We start from the raw sequence: 22,454 nt of genomic DNA, 5'->3' as shown, positions 1-22,454 counted from the left end.
CACTGACTCAAAGCAATTCCAAACTCGCTCCTTCACCTCTCCCATCCAGCTCTTTGTAGTCCCCTTCACTGGTGACTCTCTTCACCCCTGACTTTGAATTTGATATCTCCTGTTCCAGTCATAAGGATCCTAATACACAGATGTTCACGGCTAATGTGACCTTAAGCTTGACGGCAACTAGCAATGCAGTCCTTGTCCTGCAATAAAGTTGCAGTTGTGGTGGAAGCATAGAGCCTCCTCCTAAAAGTACAAGTGCCTTATTCACTGTTATTCACTGATTTCAGGTGGAAGAATTGCTTCTCCACAAACTTGGGACTGATGTGGCCTCCTGCCATTTTGACGGGCTGTTCAGAGTTAACCACATTGCCTTGTGTCTGAGTCACAAGCAATCTGTAAAAGGACTTCTGATTACTTTCTCTTACAGACATTAATGATATGATTAGGCAAAATCAATGTGGTTTTGTAAAACAAATTTGTGTTTGATAAATCCAGAAGGGTTTTTAAAGTTGTAGTTAGCAAGGCAGATAATGGGGAATGGATGCATCCAGTGTTTATAGATTTTAAAAGGCATTTGATAATATACCAGACTGTCACATAAAATAAGGGATCATGCTATTCTAGGTAACATATTAGTGTGCATAGATGATTGGTTAAATGACGAATGAGAGTAGGAATAATAAGTGACATTTAAATTGGCAGATTGCTAGTAGTGGAGTAGCTCAGCAATCAGTACTGGGCCCTCATAAATTTGTTAATTTCAATAACTTAAGGACTGATTTTAACATATGTAACCTTGCAAATGATATAAAGCTATGTGGGAAGTGAGCTGTGAAGAGTCTACAAAGTAATATAGACAAGTTAGTGAGTTGGGGGAAAGGTAACTTATGCAGTATATGTGGAAAATATGAAGGTATTCACCCTAGTTAGAGAAACAAAATACTCCTTAAAAATGAGCTACTGGCAGAAAATAAACATGTAGGTAGAGCAAGCAATTAGAAAGGCAAATGATATCTTGGACTTTATTGAGCGAGGTTTGCATATCAAAAGTTAGGAAGTCCTGCTGCAAATGTACAGGTTTTTGGAGTATTGTGTATGGCTTTGGTCTCCTTATCTAAAGAAGTATATGTTTGGTTTAGAGTAGGTGCAGCATAGATAGATACTTGGGTTAAGAGGCCTCTGTCTAATAAAGAAGGATTGAATAAGTTCGACCTATTGTTAGCAGAGTTTAGAAGAAGAGATTATCTCATTTGAGACAACGAAGTCTGAGAGGAATTAGCAGAGCAGATGCCAAGGGGCATCCACATTAGTGAGGAGTATAAACTTAGGATAAGGGATTGGCCATCTATGATTGAGATGAGGAGTAATTTCTTTACTCAGATCATTGTAAATACTTGAAATTCTCTACCTCAGAGCCTAGGGATTTTCAGTCTTTGAATGTATTCAGTAGTGAGATGGATTGTTGTCAGTGGGAATAGGTGGAATGGTGATAAGGTAGTTGACTGGATGAGGAATAGTATCAGTTATGATCCTACTGAATGCTGGAGCAGACTCAAGGGGCCAGATGAGCTACTCCTGCTCTTATTTATTGTTATATTCTTCATGATACAGATTGTTTTTTTATGGATAATCTGCTGGTTTCTAATCCTGTTACTGACACCAGTAAATGGTGAGCCTTGAGAGAGAGCAGATGACCTACTCCTGTTCCTACTTCTTATGTCCTTAAATTCTAAAGAATGAAGCCACAGAACAATGGGATGCAAATTCAGAGAGTTACTGATTATATCTTTGCTGCCTGGGGATGTTCTTAGTCGTGGCACAATTAGAGGCAAATCTTACCTGGCATCATCTTCTCTGACAAATCTTATGTTAATCGACAGGGTGCGTAACAAGTGGGTGATCCCATATCTCCTATTGCATACCACTGCCATGGCAGAATGCCTAGTTAGATGGCTCAAAGTGGTTTACCAAATAATAAAGAGATTTCAGTAAATATTTTATTGGTTTATTGGGGGCGGCACGGTAGCATAGCGGTTAGTGTGACGCTATTACAGCGCCAGCGATCGGGGTTCGATTCCCGTCACCGCCTGTAAGGAGTTTGTACGTTCTCCCGTGTCTGCGTGGGTTTCCTCCGGGTGCTCCGGTTTCATCCCACATTCCAAAGATGTACGGGTAGGTTAATATGGGTTTAAAATGGGCGGCGTGGACTCGTTGGGCCGGAAGGGCCTGTTACCACGCTGTAAATAAAATAAAATTTTAAATGAAGACCAACTTCAAAATAGTTTGAAAAATGATGCCAAAGAAAAACTTAAATTGCTTCAAAATTAAGACTGACCTCTTTTCATTAAATCTGAAAAATTGAAAAGTAAAGGACACATTAAGAGGTTTGCTAATCTAAATTTAAATTTCTGTTGCATCTATTCACTACCAGCATGAATACTAGTGAAGGAATATTTAGACCAGTGGCTATTATCTTTCAGATAAACGTTCATCATGAACTCTGTCAGTGACTGCCAAAAGAAAAATCCGAAGCAGAATCAGATTTATTATCACTGTCTTATATGATGTGAAATGTGTTGTTTTGTGGCAGCAGCACAGTGCAAGACATAAAATTATATAAATTACAAAATAAATACTGCAAAAAGTAAAGGAATAATGAGGTAGTGTTCATGGACCGTTCAGAAATCTGATGGCGGAGGGGAAGAATCTGTTCCTAAATCGTTGAGTACGGGTCTTCAGGCTCCTGTACCTCCTCCCCACTGGTAGTAACAAGAAGAGGGCATGTCCCAGATGGTGAGGGTCCTTAGTAACGGATACCGCCTTCCTGAGTCACCGCCTCTTAAAGATGTCCTCAATGGTGGGGAGGGTTGTGCCCGTGATATTGCTGGCTGAGTCTACAACCCACTGCAGCCTCTTGTGATCCTATGCATTGGAGCCTCCATACCAGGCTGTGATGCAGCCAGTCAGAATGCTCTCCACCATACATCTTTAGAAATTTGCAAGAATCTTTGGTAACATACCAAATTTTCTCAAACTCCTAATGAAGTAGCACTGGCATGCCTTCTTTGTGATTATCAATGTGTTGGGCTCAGTGTAGATCCTCCGAGATGTTGACACCCAGGAACTTGAAACTGCTCAGCCTTTCTACTGCTGACCACTCAATGTGTGTCCTCCAGACTTCCCTTTCCTGAAGTCCACAATCAATACATTGGTCTTGCTGACAGAGTTTGAGGTTGTTGTTGTGACATGACTCAACCAGCTGATCTATCTCACTCCTGTATGCCTTCTCATCACCATCTGAGATTTTACCAATAGTGGTGTCATCTGCAAATTTATAGACAGTGTTTGAGCTTTGGTTGGCCACACAGTCATGAGTGTAGAGAGAGCAGAGCAGTGGGCTAAGCAGGTGTTAATCGTCAGCGAGGAGGAGATATTATTACCAATCTCTACTGTCTGTGGTCTCCCAATAAGGAAGTCGAGGATTCAGTTGCAGAGGGAGATACAGAGGCCCTGGTTTAGAAGCTTGGTGAGTAGTACTGAGGAGATGATGGTATTGAACACCGATCTGTAATCGCTAAACAGCAGCCTGACATATGTTTTGCTGGACCATTATATTTCATGTCACCAAATATATCATATCATTTTTTTTTCGTGAATAATACTTTTTTTTCCATCTGTTTGTGTCTATGCAGATGAGGATATCCAGTGGGTGACCCAAATAAATAGGCTTCAGAAGCTAATTGACCGCCTGGAAAAGAAGGTATGTGTTTGTGAATTGCTTAGAAAAATGTGACTTGACAATAGTAAACATAATATAGAACTGATAGGAATCAATCAACTCTGATCAAATATACTACAGAGTTGTATGTAACACTGGTCTTGTGAATTGACATATAATTAGTAATTATCTGTATAAAAATCCTGTGCACAGATTGTTTTTATCTATAAGTAGAACCATAGAACACCACAGCACAGAAAACAGGCCATTCGGCCCTTCTAGTCTGTGCCGAAACTTTATTCCGCTAGTCCCATTGACCTGCACCCAGTCCATAACCCTCCAGACCTCTCCCATCCATTTATCCAAGTTATTCTTAAAACTTAAGAGTGAGCCCGCATTTACCACGTCAGATGGCAGCTTGTTCCACACTCCCACCACTCTCTAAGTGAAGAAGTTCCCCCTAATGTTCCCCCTAAACCTTTCCCCTTTCACCCTAAAGCCATGTCCTCTCGTACTTATCTCTCCTAATCTAAGCAGAAAGAGCCTACTTGCATTTACTCTGTCTATACCCCTCATAATTTTGTAAACCTCTATCAAATCTCCCCTCATTCTTCTATGCTTCAATGAATAAAGTCCCAATCTGTTCAATCTTTCCCTGTAACTCAACTCCTGAAGATCTGGCAACATTCTAGTAAATCTTCTCTGCACTCTTTCAATCTTACTGATAGCCTTCCTATAGTCAGGTGACCAGAACTGCACACAATACTCCAAATTTGGCCTCACCAATGTCTCATACAACCTCACCATAACATCCCAACTCCTATACTCAATACTTTGATTTATGAATGCCAGGATGCCAAAAGCCTTCTTTACAACCCTGTCCACCTGCGACGCCACTTTCAGGGAATTATGTATCTGAACTCCCAGATCCCTTTGTTCCTCCGCACTCCTCAGTGCCCTACCATTTACTGTGTATGTCCTACCTTGATTTGTCCTTCCAAAATGCAACACCTGCCATTTTCTGGCTCATTTTCCCAGTTGGTCCAGATCCCTCTGCAAGCTTTGAAAGCCTTCCTCGCTGTCCGCTACGCCTCCAATCTTAGTGTCATCAGCAAACTTGCTGATCCAATTTACCACATTATCATTGAGATCATTGATATAGACAACAAACAGCAATGGTCCCAGCACAGATCCCTGAGGCACACCACTAGTCACAGGCCTCCAGTCTGAGAAACAATCATCCACTACCACTCTCTGTCTTCTCCCACACAGCCAATTTTGAATCCACTTTACAACCTCTCCATGGATACCTAGTGTCTGAACCTTCTGAACTAACCTCCCATGTGGGACCTTGTCAAAGGCCTTACTAAAGTCCATGCAGACAACATCCACAGCCTTTCCTTCATCTACTTTCTTGGTAACCTCCTCGAAAAACTCTACAAGACTCGTTAAACGTGATCTACCACACACAAAGCCATGCTGACTATCTTTAATCAGCCTTTGGCTGTCCAAATACTCATATATCCGATCTCTCAGAACACCTTCCAATAATTTACCCACTACTGATGTCAGGCTCACTGGCCTGTAATTACCTGGTTTACTTTTAGAGCCTTTTTTAAGCAACAGAACAACATGAGCTACCCTCCAGTCCTCCGGCACCACACCCGTGGCTAAGGACATTTTAAATATATCTGCCAGAGCCCCTGTAATTCCTACATTAGTCTCTCTCAAGGTCTGAAGAAATATCTTATCAGGCCCGGGGGATTTATCTACCTTTATTCGCTGTAAGGCAGCAAGCACCTCCTCCTCTTTAATCTCTATATGTTCCATGACACTACTGCTTGAGACATAAGTGAAACATTGGTCTCCTTTATTTTTTGTCACTTATTTTTTTAACCTATTGTCTATTTTTGAATAGCTCATCTTTGCCATCCAGTTTCCTGATTTTTAAGCTTGCACTAGTTATTACCTTTATTCTAATACAGTTGACTACATATAAATTTATTTTGTGAAATATAACGTTTCATCTTATGATGTGACACGTAAATTTATAAAACAATATTGATTAATGTATTGTTAGAAGTGCAAAAAGTTTGAGGAGATCAATTAATTCAAATAATCACTTTATATACCATTTTTATTAGTAACAAAAATTTGTAGTAGTAAAATATCAGCTGGCTGAATTGCAAATGTGAAAATATCAAATTTGCTCATTGGAGTCCTTTCCAATACATCTTAACGATCTCTTTGGGTGTGAAGACTATAACTGGATATTTTATTCCTAGAATTGTTACAGGGAATTACCAAACCTGTTAGGTTTACAAAGTTCTGTGGGTTACTCTGAGTTGAGTGAATTAGTCACCCCCAAAGTCACAAAGTCATAGAGTAATACAGCACAGATACAGACCCTTCAGCCCAACAAGTCCATGAAGACCATGGTGCCCACCCACCTAGTTCCACTTTCCTGTGTTGGGCCCATATCCCTCTAAGCCCCGCCCTCGCATGTACCTATCCAAGTGCTTCTTAAATGATACTATTGTACCTGCTTCAACCACTTCCTCTGCCAGCTCGTTCCATGTACTCACCACCCTCTGTGTGAAAAAGTTGCCCCTCAGGTCCCTTTTAAATCTTTCCCCTCTCACCCTAAACCTGTGCCCCCTAGTTTTGGACTCCCCTACCCTCAGGGAAAAGACTGGTACCATCCACTTTATCTATGCCCCTCATGATTTTACAAACCTCCATGAGGTCACCCCTCATTCTCCTACATTCTGAGGAATAAAGACCTAGCCTGGCCAATGTCTCCCTATAACTCAGGCCCTCTAGTCCTTGCAGCATCCTTGTAAATCTTTTCTCCACTCCTTCCAGTTTAACCACGTCTTTCCTATAAGAGTGACCAAAACTGTGCACAGTACTCAAATGTGGCCTCACCAACGACTTATACAACTGCAACATAATGTCCCAACTCCTATACTTATTGCCCTGAGTGATGAAGGGCAGTGTGCTAAACACCTTTTTCACCAACCTGTCTACCTGTGATACTGCTTTCAATGAACTGTGCACTTGTACTCCGAGGTCCCTCTGTTCTATTACACCCCCTGGTGCCCTACCATTCATAGTATAAGCCTACTCTGGTTTGACTTTCCAAAATGCATCACCTCACACTTACCTGTACTGGAATCCATTTGCCACTCCTCAGCCCACATCCCTAACTGATCAAGATCCCCTGTAATCTACGATAACCTTCTTCACTATCAACAACACCTCCTAATTTTGTGTCATCTGCAAACTTACTGCTCAAGCCTTGTGCATTCACATCCAAGTCATTTATACAAATAACAAGGGTCCCAACACTGACCCCTGTGGTGCACCACTAGTCACCAGCCTCCATTCCAAAAAATAACCCTCAACCACCATCCTCTGCTTCCTACCTCCAAGCCAATTTTGAATCCACCTAACTAGCTCTCTTGGGACCTCACCTTCCAGACCAGTCAACCATGTGGGAGCTTGTCGATGGTCTTGCTGAAGTCCAAATAGACAACATCCACTGCCCTACCCTCATCTACCCTTTTGGTTACCTCTTCTAAAAAAAAATAGTTAAGCATGACTTTTCATGCACAAAACCATGCTGACTCCTCCTAATCAGACTCTATCCAAATGCTGGTAGATCTTGTCCCTCAGGATTCCCTCCAGTAATCCCCACCACTGACGTCAGGCTGCAGCCTGTGGTTCCCTGGCTTGTCCTTGCTGCCCTTCTTAGACAACATTAGCCACCTTCCAGTCTTCGGGAACTTCTTCAATGGCTAACAATGAAGCAAATATCTCCGCGAGGGCCTCTGCAATTTCTTCTCTAGCTTTCCAAAAATCTGAGGTTGTACTTGGTCAGGCCCTAGGGATTTGTCCACCTTAATGCGATGCAAGGCTGCAAATACTTCCTCACTGGTAATATGAATGTTCTCCAAAACATCTCCTCGTTTCCCTTATCTCTTGAGCAACTACAATTTTCTCTTCAGTAAACACCGAGGAGAAATATTTGTCAATATTCGTGTGACCTGAGAGATAGGTGGCCCTGCTGATCTTAAGGGGACCTACTCTCTCGTGAGCCACCCTTTTACTCTTAATGTAGCTACAGAAACCTTATAGTCATAAGGGTTTTGAGTTTATTTGCTTTCCTCAAATACTTCAAAGCAAACTGTAGGTCATATGCGGAGAATCATTCATGGTCTGATATTTTGTTATTTTTAATTATTTTAATTAACTTTTTTTTTAATAATGAATTTTTAAATATCTCTGATCATCAGGGACATTTGGGAGCAGTTGAAAAGGCCTTTGACAGCATACGCTGTCAGAAGTCCATCAAGACAGTCTGCGAGTGGGGTGCAGGTGTCATATGTTTGCTGCTCATTATCCAGCCTGCTCTGTGGGACACTGGCTGTGCAAGGCAGCTTCTCAGTGGCAATATCTAATTCTGACCATAGTACTCAAGTGATGGGTGTATTCCAGGTACAGGCCATTCTGAGTGCAATTGAGGCCAATAATAACAATAGTGTAAAAGGGAGAATCTGATTTTTAATGAGGTTTTATTTAAAAAAAAGTATTTAAGACTCTGTTTCTGAGTTTAAATATTTTTTGAATCATTCTTTGATGCTGAGACTTCCTTGACCTTTTAATACTGTGTGTTCAATATTAACCCCTCCGTGGCAGGTGAGAGAGGAGGTCATCAATGAGGGTCAGGGCAACAAGTAAACTCTAAGTTATGAAACACCAGCCTTTTGAGATTGTGCCACATTCTTATGACGCAGGAATTGTGCCACACAAATACCTCACCTTGGAAATGCAATATGTTATTAAAACATTTGAATAATTCCCCTACAGTTTACAACTGTATAAGTTTCTTAAAAGGATCAGGAAATAAAGAAGAGGGAATCTTCTAGCTACAGAAAGTAATTCCCTTTTATATAGTACTCTTTGCAGACCGGAATAAGCAGGACTTATTCCTCCAGAACTGCAAGGAAGCCCCAGGTCTCTCTTCTGCTAGGACCAGCCTATCTTTTAGACCTACCATAATAGGTGACCACCCGTTCAATGACACCACACATCCTGCCACTTCCCAAAACCCATTCTGAAGCCTGTACAGCTCCAGATTAACAAAGACTATTCCTCAGAGACCCCAACTACAGCCTCTTGCTGCTTGTTTTCATTGATGACTGTCACCCAGCAGACAATTTGGCTGGCTGTTTGAACAGGAAACAGAAAAAAAAATTAGGTCCTGCCATTCAATTTGGCAGCAGACTACTCATGTTTTTTTCCACTATGCCTCCTTCCATTCCAATATGGTTTGCTGTGCAATCATCACATTTTTATGTATCAACTCAATTTTACACAGCCCACATTGCATCCTGCTTTTGGAGGAAGAAGCGAGAAATGAAGCATTTGGCATTCATCCTTCTGCATAGTTATACATCCTGTAAAGTAGCTCTTCATTTTAAATTACTCCAGGAAATAGACACAAGATATATTAATCCAGAGAAGTGTTTGTGGAGACCATACACTGCAAAGGATACCATAATGAGAAATGCTGTTCACTGGAATCTGACTTTCAACCACTTCTAGCATTGCCAATGACTGTGAAAGTTATAACTGTTTTATAGATAGAGAAATTGCAAGCTACCACTAGTCTGGAAACAACATCAGCCAATCAGTTGTACACATATGTTTAAACCAAGTGACAAAACCTTTGGTAGAGCAAATCGTCTAGTTTCCATAAACAGCTAAGAGCAGCATGACATAACATTGCAGTTTTACAGAATGGCAAGATTCCCCAAGCTGCAGGAAATCATGGCCACTTATGTTCTTTTAATCAACTCCATCAACTAATGATTATTCTTCTTATCAATACCAGCAGCACCAAAGCATGTTTCGAATCATTCTGGCTAATGTTTTCCAAACACAGTGCATTTTTAGTGAAAAATCATGCCTCACCATATGCGCAAGGGAAAGCTGTGCATACCACAACAGTTAAAATTCTATCTGTCCTCCTATCTCCTTGCATGCTTTGGTATCAAATTTTGTTAGGAAATGTTTCTATGAAACACCGTGGAATGTTTTGTTATGCTTAAGATGCTATATTATTGCAGGTTGGTAAGAAGGGATAAAAGTGATAAAGCTAGAATTGTACTTAAATGTTTAAAAGCAATGACAGACTTCATAAATCTGCATTTCTTTGGTCTAAAGATTTTCCAATGACTTGAACAGTCTTGCTTTCACTCAGTCATATCTTGAGTCACAAGTTGGAGAGTACCTTACTAGATGAATGTCTTTCACCCTTCTCATTCAATTCCTCAAAAGAAAGAAACACTGGTCAAGCAGATTGTTCCAACAACAAGTGTTACCTAATTTATTCACTTGTTAGCCCAGATGCAAATCTAATTGTGACCATGAGATAAGGGTGAGGGGTGTCTTCCAAGTACAAGCCATATTGAGCGCAGTAGGAGCCAGTAATCATATCACTGAGTTCATGCTGATCCATTTGCACTAATTCTACACTAATCTTATTTTGTTCTCCCCACATTCTCATTAACTTCCCCTCCTTCCCTCTAGATTCTTAAGTCATCCACACACTAAGGGCAATATACAGTGACTAATTAATCTACCACTCATGCGTTTTTGGGATGTGGGTGGAAACCAGAGGACTTGGAAGAAACACATGTGGTCACAGGGAGAATGTGCAAAGTCCACACAGCACTCAAGTTCAGGATTGAAACCAGGTTGCTGGAGCTTGAGACAGCAGCTCTGCTACCTACAGCACTGTGCTGCCCAATTTGGGACAGGAGCAATATTTTTAGAGAGAGGATAAAAAGCACATGTCACAGGAGGAGTTTGGATGGACTAATAAGAAAACAACCAACTCACCTCAGATGTTGCTGCTTTTGAGGAGACCAATTACCAAGATTTCAGAACCCAGATGTTCAAAAATATATACACTGTGAGGAGGAAGCCATGTGCTGTGCGATATTCTGTGTGTGTAATCTCTGATTTTTATAAGATATCTTTTTATTAGTCACATGTACATTGAGACACACAGTGAAATGCATCTTATGCATAGAGTGTTCTGGGGGCAGCCCGCAAGTGTCGCCACAACTTCCTAACCCGCACGTCTTTTGGAATGTGGGAGGAAACCGGAGCACCCGGAGGAAACCCACACAGTCAGGGGGAGAACGTACAAGTTCCTTACAGACAGTGGCCAGAATTCAACCCGGGTCACTGGTGCTGTAATAGCGTTACGCTAACCACTATACTACCGTGCCTGTTCATTCATTTAATAAGCAGCGAATCACAGATTGTTTCCCCACAGTGTTCATTGTGTGGATGGAAGTGCAGAATGTTGATTTTGTATTTAACCACCTTATTGGTCCACATGTCTGTTTTGGTATTATTGATTTACAGGACTTAAAGCTGGAACCATTGGAGGAAGAAGTATTGGAGGGAAATGCTAAGTCTGTAAGTGAGTCTTAAATTAATTTAAAGTAGTTTCCATTCTTAAGAGCATGAAAACTATATTTTGACCGTGTTTGGGAGAACAGAATGAATCTGAGATATTGCCCAGGCCAGAAATTATTTTGTCACGGTAGAATTTCACCAACAGCAATCTGGAACATAAGGGAGCTCAATCGTTTAAGTAGTCTGATGCCAGAGAAGGCCATTGCCTCTCTAAGAAAATAGCTGAAACCAGTTAAACACATCCAAACATCAATGTCACCAGAATTTGTAATTCTGAGCATGAGACTTCAGCCAGCCTGATCTAAGTTAGTTGAAGAAGAAATTTCTTTGAGATTTGCCATGCTTTTAAGCAAGAAATTAGTGTTAGACTAATAAATTTTATAGTGAAATTGGACACATGTATGAAGCAAAAAATCCTTTGGCTGCTGCCCAAAGTGATCCGACCTACTCTAAGCTAGCTCAGTTCCAAATTTTGTTTGGTGCCTTGTCTACGAACAGGACAGGTTTAATTAATAGCTTCACACTTAGAGATCCTCTGAGGAAACGTGATCACAATTTTATTGCTGTGAGGGAAGGACGTATGTTAAAAATCCTGTTAATTTAATTTTATCTAAGCCTGTAACATATTCAACTGAAGGAAAGTTGGATCTTTATGATTTCCCGAACTTCTGAGGAGAATCCTCTCCTTCAGCTTATTGTGCCTTTGGAACTGTATCGAATGTGCTGGGTAGATGCCTGTTACTGGCTGTACCATTGGGATAATCTGCATCTAACTGTGCTGGGAGCAGTGTTCCAATAAGCCACAGAACTAGGTTAGTAGACAGAATTTTAAACTAAGTAGAGAGGGCAAGGGATCACAGTTGCAAAGATTTGGTAAGTGGAGAGAAAAGGCCAGAGAGGAAGGTATTAATATTGGAAATGTTAAACAGACTGGAAAAGATGAAGAGTGCAAAGCTAAGAGTAAATCTGCAGAAAAAGCTAGGGCTTACAAAAACAATAAAAGAATAAAACTAGAGATTCTGTATTTGAAAGCACATAGCCATTGCAGAGACATAGATTGGGGTCTGAACATTGAAGGGTATGTGACATCTAGGAAGGACAGGGAACAGAGAAAAGGTGGAAGAATGGCTCTGTTAATTAAAAATGTTCTTAACATGATAGACAAATGACGCAGGGACTGCAGGCATGGTTGCTAGATTTGCTGATAAAGATGGGTATGAATGTAATTTGTGAAGAAAAAATAAGGAGAAAAATAAACTAGGTTAAATGAAAGGGCAAGTATCTGGTGAATGAAGTAGAAAATGTGAAATTGTCCATATTGGCAGGAAAAAAAAGCATTGTGTCTAAAATTGAGAGATTGCAGAGCTCAGGGATACAAAGGGATCTGCAGTGCATGATTCCTTGTACGATTCACAAAAAGCTTTCAGGCAAGTACTGTGAGCAAAGCTAACAGACTTTTATCATTTATTGCTTGGAAAAATGAATACAAAATTGGGAGATCATGCTTCAGTGAGACCACATTTTAAGGTACTGCATATACGTCAATGCACTAGAAGCAATTCAGAGAAGGTTACCAGACTAATACTGCAGTGAGTGGGTTATCTTAAGAAGTTAGTTGGGCAGGTTGGCATTGTATCTGTTGTTCAAAAGAGAGAGGGGAATCTTGAGGGGGAGTGACAGAGTGGATTTGAAGAGGCTTGTTCCTTTGAGGGAGAACCTAGAACTAGGGGCCACTGTTTACAAAATAAAGGGTTGCCCATTTATGACAGCAATGTGGTGAAACATTTTGTCTCAAAGGGTCATGAGTCACTGGAACCCTTCACAAGGACCGTGCAGAGTCTTTGAATATTTTTAAGGTAGATGTAGATAGATAAGGGGGAAATGGTTACCATGGATAAATGGAAATGCAATATTAAGGTTACAGTCAGTTCAACCATGATCTTACTAAATGGCAAAACTGGCTGGAGGGGCTTCTGTTCCTAATTTATATGATCATATGTAACTCTGTCCTGCAAGACAAAGGGAAAATACCAAAAGTGTGAGGACTTGTACATGATCTGTGTTTTGAGCTGTTTTAGTTAGTGAGAAGAGTGAGTAGTTTAAGAGGGCAGCTGGGGAAATAGATACCAAAGTGTTTGTGTATGTTAAGGGTGTAGTAGTATCAGTTTCCAAGATGCATTTGTGAGGCACCAGAACACTAACCTTGCTATATTTAGTGCGGTCAGGACAAACTACATCTGGCAGTCATCTTCACAGACAATTCCTGCCACCTCCACTTCACTTCTGTTCTGACAGACCTTTTAGCACTTCAGTGCACAAGGTAATCCTCCTTTTCCCAACATCATTCACACAAAAAAATGTGGACCCATGTCCATGAAGTATAGAGTATGCTTCCTTTTCTGCTGTTCTTGCTACTGGCTTTCAGTGCCTGATTGTTTACTAGAACTAACATTTCTCATCTAACCAAAGCTGGATTTAAACATAAAATCTCAAAATAAATTGTGATGAGAACGGTGTTAATATATGGATATAAACCATTTATAACTAATGTGTTTCTGAAGAAACCACAGTAAATTGTATTTCTACAATGAAGGCTATCAAATAATATCAGTTTCAATAGCCAAGTATTCATTATATTTCCAATTGACAACAATAATTTTAATTTTTTTATCATTATTTAATCACTTATTGTATAAATTATTTATTTTGCATAGCACATTCTTATTGTTCAGCGACAGATGTCTATACTGGAAGAGGAGCTTGAGGAATTCCGTTTAGCTTTGAGACAGTATGTGGTATCTGCAACCACACAAACAGGATGTTTGCAGTAAGTATGAAGATATTTATGAAATCTATTTTTGTTGCACTGTGTAATATTAAAGTCCACAACATGGTTTTTCTTGAACTGTATCTTTGCTCTTTAAAAGTACCCCACTTACAGTGTAGTCACTTCTTTCAGCAGCGGTTAGAATAAAGAGGTAGTAACAAACATGGGTTGTAAACGCATAGATTATGAAATAGTTTTGCATAACTTACCTGTGTTCCTATTTGGAATTAGTTTCAGGGATGCTTCCTACCAATAGGAAGTTTTAATAAAGAGAAACTATACTGCTTTGGCTTGGTTTTTCATAGTTACATAATAATGAAATGCTATACACAATAATTTTCTGCATGATTTTTAATGCATACTCTTCCAATTTTGGATTTTGTAAATCATGGCTGCACCTCATATTTAAATCAGGATTTCAACAGGGAGTTGAAAGAAAGTTGTTTAATATTTATTCTGGCAATATATTGATGCACCTTTTGTATCTACTTTTTGTATAAGATTTCTTCATTTTTTAAAATATGGACCATGAGCTGTAATTATATCAGCTGCATTGCCACCGGCAATATGTCCATTATTAATGCAATTAAATTCTTTCATTGTACAATTCTTTTAGATGTTTGGTTCTTATTTTAATTCATATGTTATCTTCTAACGATAGCTATCTGACAAAGTAATCTTTCATTATATTTTGTGATATAATCTCATGTTTTGAAAAAAAGTTTACATTTATATTGTGCCTTCATGGTCTCAGAATATCTGTGTGTCATGAAAAAACAAAAAGATTAACAGCCCCATCATTTTTTGAAATAGCACCATGAGAGAGCAAATAGTTTGAGTGGGGTTGGGGAGGGGGAGGAGTCTGGTTTGAAGTTTCACACAAAAGACAGTACTTCCAGCAGTATAGACTCTCCAGCAGAGCACTAGTGTACCAGCCTAAATATTTGTACTTAAGTTTCAGGATTGGAACTTGAACCTATAGGATAATATTCAAGAAACAAGAGGGTTAACTATTTGTGATGATACTATTAAAAACCTATATAAATAGATAATAATTTCCTTCAAATAATGTGTATACTTGAAAAATCTTAAAAATTGGATGTAGTATGTTGATAGTCAATAGTAGATTTATATTGTTCTTATTATGTTAAATAACATTTATTTATTATCATTGTTTCACAGTATTTCTGTGCAGAAACTATCAAACGAATCCCGTTTTATACTTTATGAATTCTGGGAAAACACCAATCTGTGGAAAATGTAAGTAATTTGAAACCATAGGTGCATTGGATGGACAATAAATTTGGTGGAATTGTAAATAATAAATGATCCAACAAACTTGTTGTATTTTTTTTGCACAGCATTAGATGTAAAGATGATGGATTTTGAAACAGGTAATAATAGGGGTGCCGATGATTTCCTTGGAACTGTTCCCACTCAGGCAGCAATACTTTGATCTCGCTGTAGTGCTTTCATTGGTAAACTTTATCCGAGCACTCAAAAACTAGACTGTCTGTATCTTAGTTTTATATTTGATCCTTGGATGAGGCACAAATCTGGCTCCACCATCAAGACCACCTACACTACTTCTATCTCCATTATATCACCCAAGTCTGGACCTGCCTCAGTTTCTCCTGTTCGTCCATGTATTTAATAATACAAGAGCAACAGTAAGCCATAAGACCCATCGTTTATTCTGCCTTTCAATAAGTTCATGACTGCAGCCCTACATCAACTTCAATTTCCTGCCTCATCACCATACTTCTTTATTAACCCCAGTGCCAAGAATTCCATTGAAGTCAGCCATGAACTTATTAACTCACCCACAAGCCTCTGGGGTAGAGCAGTCCAAAGATTCAAAACTCTCTGAATGAAGAAATTTCACCTCACCTAAATCCTGAATGGCTGACTCCTTATCCCAAGAATATGACCCTTTGTTATAAATTCTCAGCATTGCCAGTCTCTCAGTATCTACTCTGTCAAGCATTTTAAGAATTTTGTTCAGTTCAAGGAGATTATCAAATTATTCTGGTTAACTGGAAGGAATAATGATCCATCTTACTCAATTGCCTCTCATCCCAGAAAACAACCAAGTGAATTTTTGATCAACTATATTTAAAATGTTTTATCCCCCAATACAAGACCAAAACTGGCTTCTATGGCTTTCTAGATATTGCACCAATCTTATATATTTGCAGCAAAGCTACCATATCATTTGCCTGAGTACATGCTGTACCTTCACAGTAACTTTGTGAATGTGTACAGACACTCTCAAATCCCTTCAAATGCCAATATTAGTATTTTATTGGTCCTAAATTAGGACATCCTTTCTTGATATATACAGATGGGAACCATAATGTTATTTTTATAGCAGCCAGTACCAGAAAGCAGCAGCTTAAAGGCTGCAGTGAGGTGAACAAGGATCAGAAATTGAAGAGGTGCCTTCAGCATTTTAATTTATTTTCAATGCGAGCTAGACTGTTACAACATCCTTGTCCTTGCATATTCCTCGGGTGAAATTAAAATATTTATTAATAGATGGGAGATATTCAGTTCTCTCAAAATATTGGAACATGTCTTTTTCTATTGGAGACAGATTAAAATAGGTTTTGTACTTCAGTGAATCTCTATCAATATATTTCTGTAAAAATAGAAAAAAATGACTTGTTGCATATCTATCAGTTTCTGGTGTCTGATTATTTGCTTATTCTAACTGGTAAAATGTAATTTACATGCACTAATTGGGTGAAGATGATTCAATAATATGCCAATTACTTTAGGCACATCCAGACCAATTATAGCAAGACCTTCCAGAGGAGTAATGTGGATCTCTTGGATACTCCAGAGCTAATAACAACAATGCTTGTACCTGGTATGATGCAATTATGCTTGAAAAATAGCATTACTAATACAGTTATTACCTTTTAAATGTGTGAAGAGCTACTTGCTATAGTTTCTTCACATTTGCGGAAAACTGATGTATTACCTTGGTATACATATTGCTTCTGGAACAAAGCATAATAGCGGAATGAAGCAAAAATGTATACATTGATTACAAGGAAGATAACTAATTGTGCATAACTCTGAGCACTCTTATAAGGATGCTACTATAGCAATGAAAAGGGTAAAATGAACAGTTACTGAACAAGTTGTCTACCTGAGCTTGTCCCATTTGCTTGAGTTTAGTGCATATCCCTATAAACCTTTTCTATCCATGTACCTGTCTAAATGTCTTTTAAATGTTGGAATTGTATCCATTTCTACAGCTTCCACTGGCAGCTCGTTCCATACACCCACCACCCTCTGTGAAAAATTCACACCTTAAGTCCCTTTTAAATCATTGCCCTCTCACTGTAAACCTATGCCTTCTAGTTTTAGATTCCCCTACCCTGGGAAAAAGACTGTTACCATACACCTTATTATGCCCCTCATGATTTTATACATCTCTAAGGTCACCTTTCATTCTCCTCCTTCCAGGGAAAACAGGCCCAGCCTCTCCTCACAACTCAAGCCCTCCAGTCCTGGTAACATTCTTGTGAATCTTTTCTGCACCCTTTCCAGCTTAATGACATCCTTCCTATAGCTGGGCGACCAGAACTGCACACAAATTGTACAAGTGTGGTATCGCCAACGAATTGTACAGTGTAACGTGACATCCCGACCCCTGTTCTCAATGCCCTGACCAATGAAGGCAAATGTGTCAAATGCCATCTTCACCACCCTATCAACTGGTGTCTCCACTTTCAGGGAACTATGTATCGGTACCCTTAGGTTTCTCTATTCTACAACATTCTCCAAACATGCAGTCATGGGGGGAACATGCAAACTCCACATAAACCACACCCTTGGCCAGGATCAAACCTGGTCCCTGGAACTGACTGCAGAACTAACTGCTGCATGACCGTGCCACCCATCTGGGAATTGGGTTGGGTTACAGAAAGACAATTACTATTCTGCCAAGTAAAGGAACTGATTGGTCTCGTTGAAGATCTGAGGCAATCCTTTGGCAGTTTCTCATGCAGTAGCAACAAATTTGATTGGCAATTAATTCAGAATTGATGTTAGCTTAGAAGAGAGGAGAGATAAGATTGCCCTTCCTGCTCCAATGTAAAGATGTTGATGATGTAGCAAAAATCCAGAAGAAATGGTTTCTTTTTAATTCCTGCTTCAAATCTTATATCCATTATAGCTGCTCTATTTACCATATTCAAATAGCTCATGAATCATATGTTTTACTCATGAGAATTCATGTAATGTCACTCAGTGAATGCTCTCTTTATTTCTTTCACAGCTTCATGGTGGATTCTGAATAATAACTGAAGTTGGTCTCCACTGTAGGAGAAAATTTGTGTTGTATGAATTTTTATGTAAAATATCTATAATAGCTTAATGTATTACAGTATTAAGATTAAAATCCAAACACGTGAAAAATGTTACCTATAGCTTACGTGATAAATAATGAATACATGACCAAGTAATGTGCCCTAGTTGATGACTGATCAACTTACAGGCAAGTGTACAATTCATAATCACCTTGTATGTATTAGTGTCATATATTCTGAAAAAGTGATTTATTTTCTGTAGTGTAGTAATTCAGTTATGTATTTTCTTACCATGAATTTTAAGATGAGTATACGTTTAAGGAAATTAGAAAATGGGAAATGTGTTCCTTGTTATTCAGTCTCGAGGAAGTAGGTCCAATAATTCTCTTTTATGTTACACAAGTTCTCTGAGTTAGATGAAACCTGCCAACAAGAATTTAGTAATTTTTATGTAATTTCACCTTTCTTAACTTTGGTTGTTGTTAGACATCAGTTCCAGTTTATCATCAGTATCCATCATTGGTATCATCAAGCAAGCTGAACAGCCAATGACATTGAAGATTTCCTACAGGGAGCAATTTGTACATTTTATAGAGTATGAAATAATGACTGGAGTATAAACAAGATTAAGGTAGAAGTGAAATGTCATGAAAAATGAAGGTACTGAATTATGAAACATTCCTCTGATGGAATAACTATCCAAACATTTACTAGGGCTGGAGAGATTGTTAAGCAACAATTATAGCATAGTATAGTATACTATTAAATACTCAATCAAAAAAATGTAATCTCTTCAGGGTTATTTTAATTGAGAATAACTCAAATACCTTTATTTTTTAAATTTTAAATTTTTAAAAAAATTTTACTTATAGCGTGGTAACAGGCCCTTCCGACCCAACGAGTCCGCGCTGCCCATTTTAAACCCCAAATTAACCTACCCGTACTTCTTGCAAACTCCTGGCTAAGATCCTTCTAAGTACAAAAGTTCAGCAGTGTATTATTGTGAAAAATTAATAGACGTGACTTAGGCTGAGGTAATGCATCTGTTAATCCAAGCCAAATAAGATAAAATTGTCAGTGTGTTTCTTCTGATCTACACATAACTTCTGTAGAATTTTTCTTGAGGCACTGAAGAAATGGAGTAAAAAGGAAAAAAAATCTGGCAGCTAACTCGGTAATCGGTGAGAATATGAATGGAGGTTGCTTGCAATCATTTACTTTTGCTGACCCTGATGGTCATTTTACTATTATCCCAATTTAAAATGGCTTCTGCTATGGATTGTATGGTATAAGTGATGAATTATATTGTTGCCATTTTAATGATGTCTAGCAAAAATTAATGTAATTGCTAATTCATTGTAAAAACATTAAAACTTGCATTCTAAATTATTCCAACTTTTTTATTCTACCCAACAACTTTGTTAATTAACTTATTACAAGTGTTTGATAATGGTAAAACAAAGCTGGCAAGCATTGCTACCACAAGCAAATTAGTCACATCTGTTACAAGAAAAAATGTAGGCCATAATGAACTTGACAAATGTGAATCATTGAGACGCCATAAAAATGTGCTGCGGTACTTATAAAGTTTCTAGCATAAAATATAGTACTGTAATGCCCAGTTATACTGATTTAGTAATAATATTACACAATAGATACTGTTGAAAAAATACTATTATACCTTTCTTAATAAGTAATTCCATTGCAACATCCAGCTACTGTCTAAAACAAACGGAAGTTTCTACCACAATCACTTTATGCATAAGTTGTCCACTTTGAATGAAGAATTTCCTGCCATTCCTTCTAAGCTTAGTCCTTCAATCCCATTTTCTCCATTTGATGTCCTCTTAATGTCTGGGGTTGAATAACACACCTCTTTCTTCATAATTTAATTATCAAACACTAGGGATCAATGTCCTCAGGTCTTCTCTGCATCACCTGCTGTAGTATGAAAGGCCAGGGGTCAGATGACAGTGACAACACTACTGACCCCCATGGTCGGATGATAGCATTGCCTATCAGGTCGGAAGCTACACCACTGTCAATCAAGGGTCCGACTCCGCCCCACCCATTAAAGAGCACACTTGAGGATTGGCTCATAACCCACCTTTGTTCTTGACCCTGAATCATTGGCTTGTTTCACCTGAGCGGGCTCCACCCCACTACAGCCCTATAAAAGCTGGTAGACATGGGCTCTCTTCCTCTTTTCTGCTTGCTGATGGGGTCGAGACCACAGGTGAGAGGGTTTACTTCCACAGGGGTCTAGGAGCATCCTGAATAGATTCCCAGTACCATAGAGCTGTTGTTTGTCCCAATTCAGAGGGTCCAGACAACGTATTTGTTCGTTCCCTGATCGTTTGTACTAGTTCATTTTGTGTGTGTGTGTGAGCATGTGTGCACTTCACCCCTGTTGTGACTCCCCCCACATTTCGTGATCACCCTAGTGCGAGGGTGCATTTGTTCCTTCACATTCTGTTCCCACATCGGTCTTTGTGAATAAAATCCTCCTTTTAAAGCACAAAGACTGTGTGTCCAGATACCTTTTATCTTTAAGATACCAAAAGAACCTTTCTCATAACATCTGCAGGCCCTGAATGCTTTTTAGTGACTAAAACTGGAAAATAGCAGTCTTAACATGTTCAGCTTTTAGTAAAACATTTTGCTAATTTGCTTCAGTTTTTTTTGATAATTGCTTCATATCTCTAAACATTGCAAGGATTACCCCTACTTCTGTGCTCTGAAATTCCATGGGGTCTTCCCAATTTCCTGCCATACTTTTGATGGAAAATCAATGGAAAGTCTGGCATAAACTATCATTTTTAGTTATGGACATTATATTAAGAGAACCATACAAGGAGATAAAGATGCATTTTGCTTTTGATTTCATCCTTAACTATCTCAATACTTCATTTACTTCTGGTTCAGTACAATGCTTTGTACATATCTGGGCTCGACTATATATATTTTATTACATTCAGGACATAGGTCCTTGGCTGTTTCTTCAGATTTAGCTGCTCTTTACTTCCCTCTCAGGTAGTTTGTTTAAATTAAGCCAGCTTGCATTACACGTCAAAATATAACATGTTTGGGGAACTCAGTTCCACACCTCCATTCATCTTAATAAATATTTGTTCTTTCCTATTAAATAGTCTACTGTTTAACCACCCATAAATTTTGTGTTCTTAGACATAATTTATAATGAGTACGCACGTTGCTGAGAACAACACTTAGTTTACCAGAGAAACAAAATGAAGGGTTAACCTACATGCCAGCATCAAGGCACCCTTCAGTTAGTGAGGAAGAGAAAATACATAGTGAGGAAGAGTACATTTGGGTGATAAAAGGCAAGGCAGGTATGAATGTTCATCAAATCGTAGCAATGAAAGAGCAGCAGTACAGGTAAAAGAATAAAAATCGCTATAAGACAGCAGTTCTCTTTCTTCGAATGCTCAAGTTTTCTTTGAAAATTCCTGTTCCTCAAAGCTAGACTTTAAGATAAACAAGTTAATAAAATAACAATCTTTTTTGGTTGGAATCTGATTTTGGGCTTGTTTCCCAAGTGTAGTCAGCAGTTCAGTGTAAATTGGGGTGGTGCTGGCCTCAGCCATGGTGAGACCCATCAATTTTTAGGTCCTTCACCCAAATGACAAGCAGCACACTTCCAGTTCATTCTGAAATGAGCACTTCCTGCTGATATGTTTGTAGATTTGATGCTGTTCAGCATTAAAAAAATGATACTGCCTAACCTCATTGACTCTATCATTCAAGAGAGACAGTGGAAACTCTTCTCAAATGTGGCTGCCCCAGAAATTCATCCCAGTTTTACACTTGCTCTTCAATGGCATGTAAACCATGATATTAATCCAGGAATCTACAACAGTCATTCTTAGTGAAGTCTGGTGTCAAAACAAAGCTGCATAATTGCCCCCAAACTTTTGTCAATTTTTCTCAGTGTATTGGTGTATCTAACCTCCCTGGGGAGGGGACCTAATGGAGTCACCCACCACATCCATGCTTGAACGTACCCAGCACAAGTCTCAGACCTGCTCAGGCAGACCCTCTAAGTAACATAACAGCAGACCTCAAGATCACT

At 39.0% G+C, this 22,454-nt stretch overlaps 1 protein-coding gene across 1 annotated transcript in view; it reads left to right on the top strand.

Annotated features, from left to right (window-relative positions):
* necab1 (N-terminal EF-hand calcium binding protein 1) overlaps nt 1–19,674 on the top strand; it is a 100,470-nt gene extending 80,796 nt beyond the window's left edge. Inside the window, exons 8-13 of the mRNA XM_052023402.1 lie at nt 3,690–3,757; nt 11,159–11,212; nt 13,927–14,039; nt 15,222–15,299; nt 16,820–16,911; nt 18,331–19,674. Coding sequence (XP_051879362.1) covers nt 3,690–3,757; nt 11,159–11,212; nt 13,927–14,039; nt 15,222–15,299; nt 16,820–16,911; nt 18,331–18,359 — 434 coding nt within the window. The 3' untranslated portion in view covers nt 18,360–19,674. The remainder of the gene's footprint in view (nt 1–3,689; nt 3,758–11,158; nt 11,213–13,926; nt 14,040–15,221; nt 15,300–16,819; nt 16,912–18,330) is intronic.
* Nucleotides 19,675–22,454: the final 2,780 nt, after the last annotated feature.

The sequence above is a fragment of the Pristis pectinata genome, chromosome 9 (assembly GCF_009764475.1).
Source record: "Pristis pectinata isolate sPriPec2 chromosome 9, sPriPec2.1.pri, whole genome shotgun sequence".
NCBI lineage: Eukaryota > Metazoa > Chordata > Chondrichthyes > Rhinopristiformes > Pristidae > Pristis > Pristis pectinata.
The sequence above is the reverse complement of the archived record's forward strand: the minus strand, read 5'-3'. Positions and strand labels throughout refer to the sequence as shown.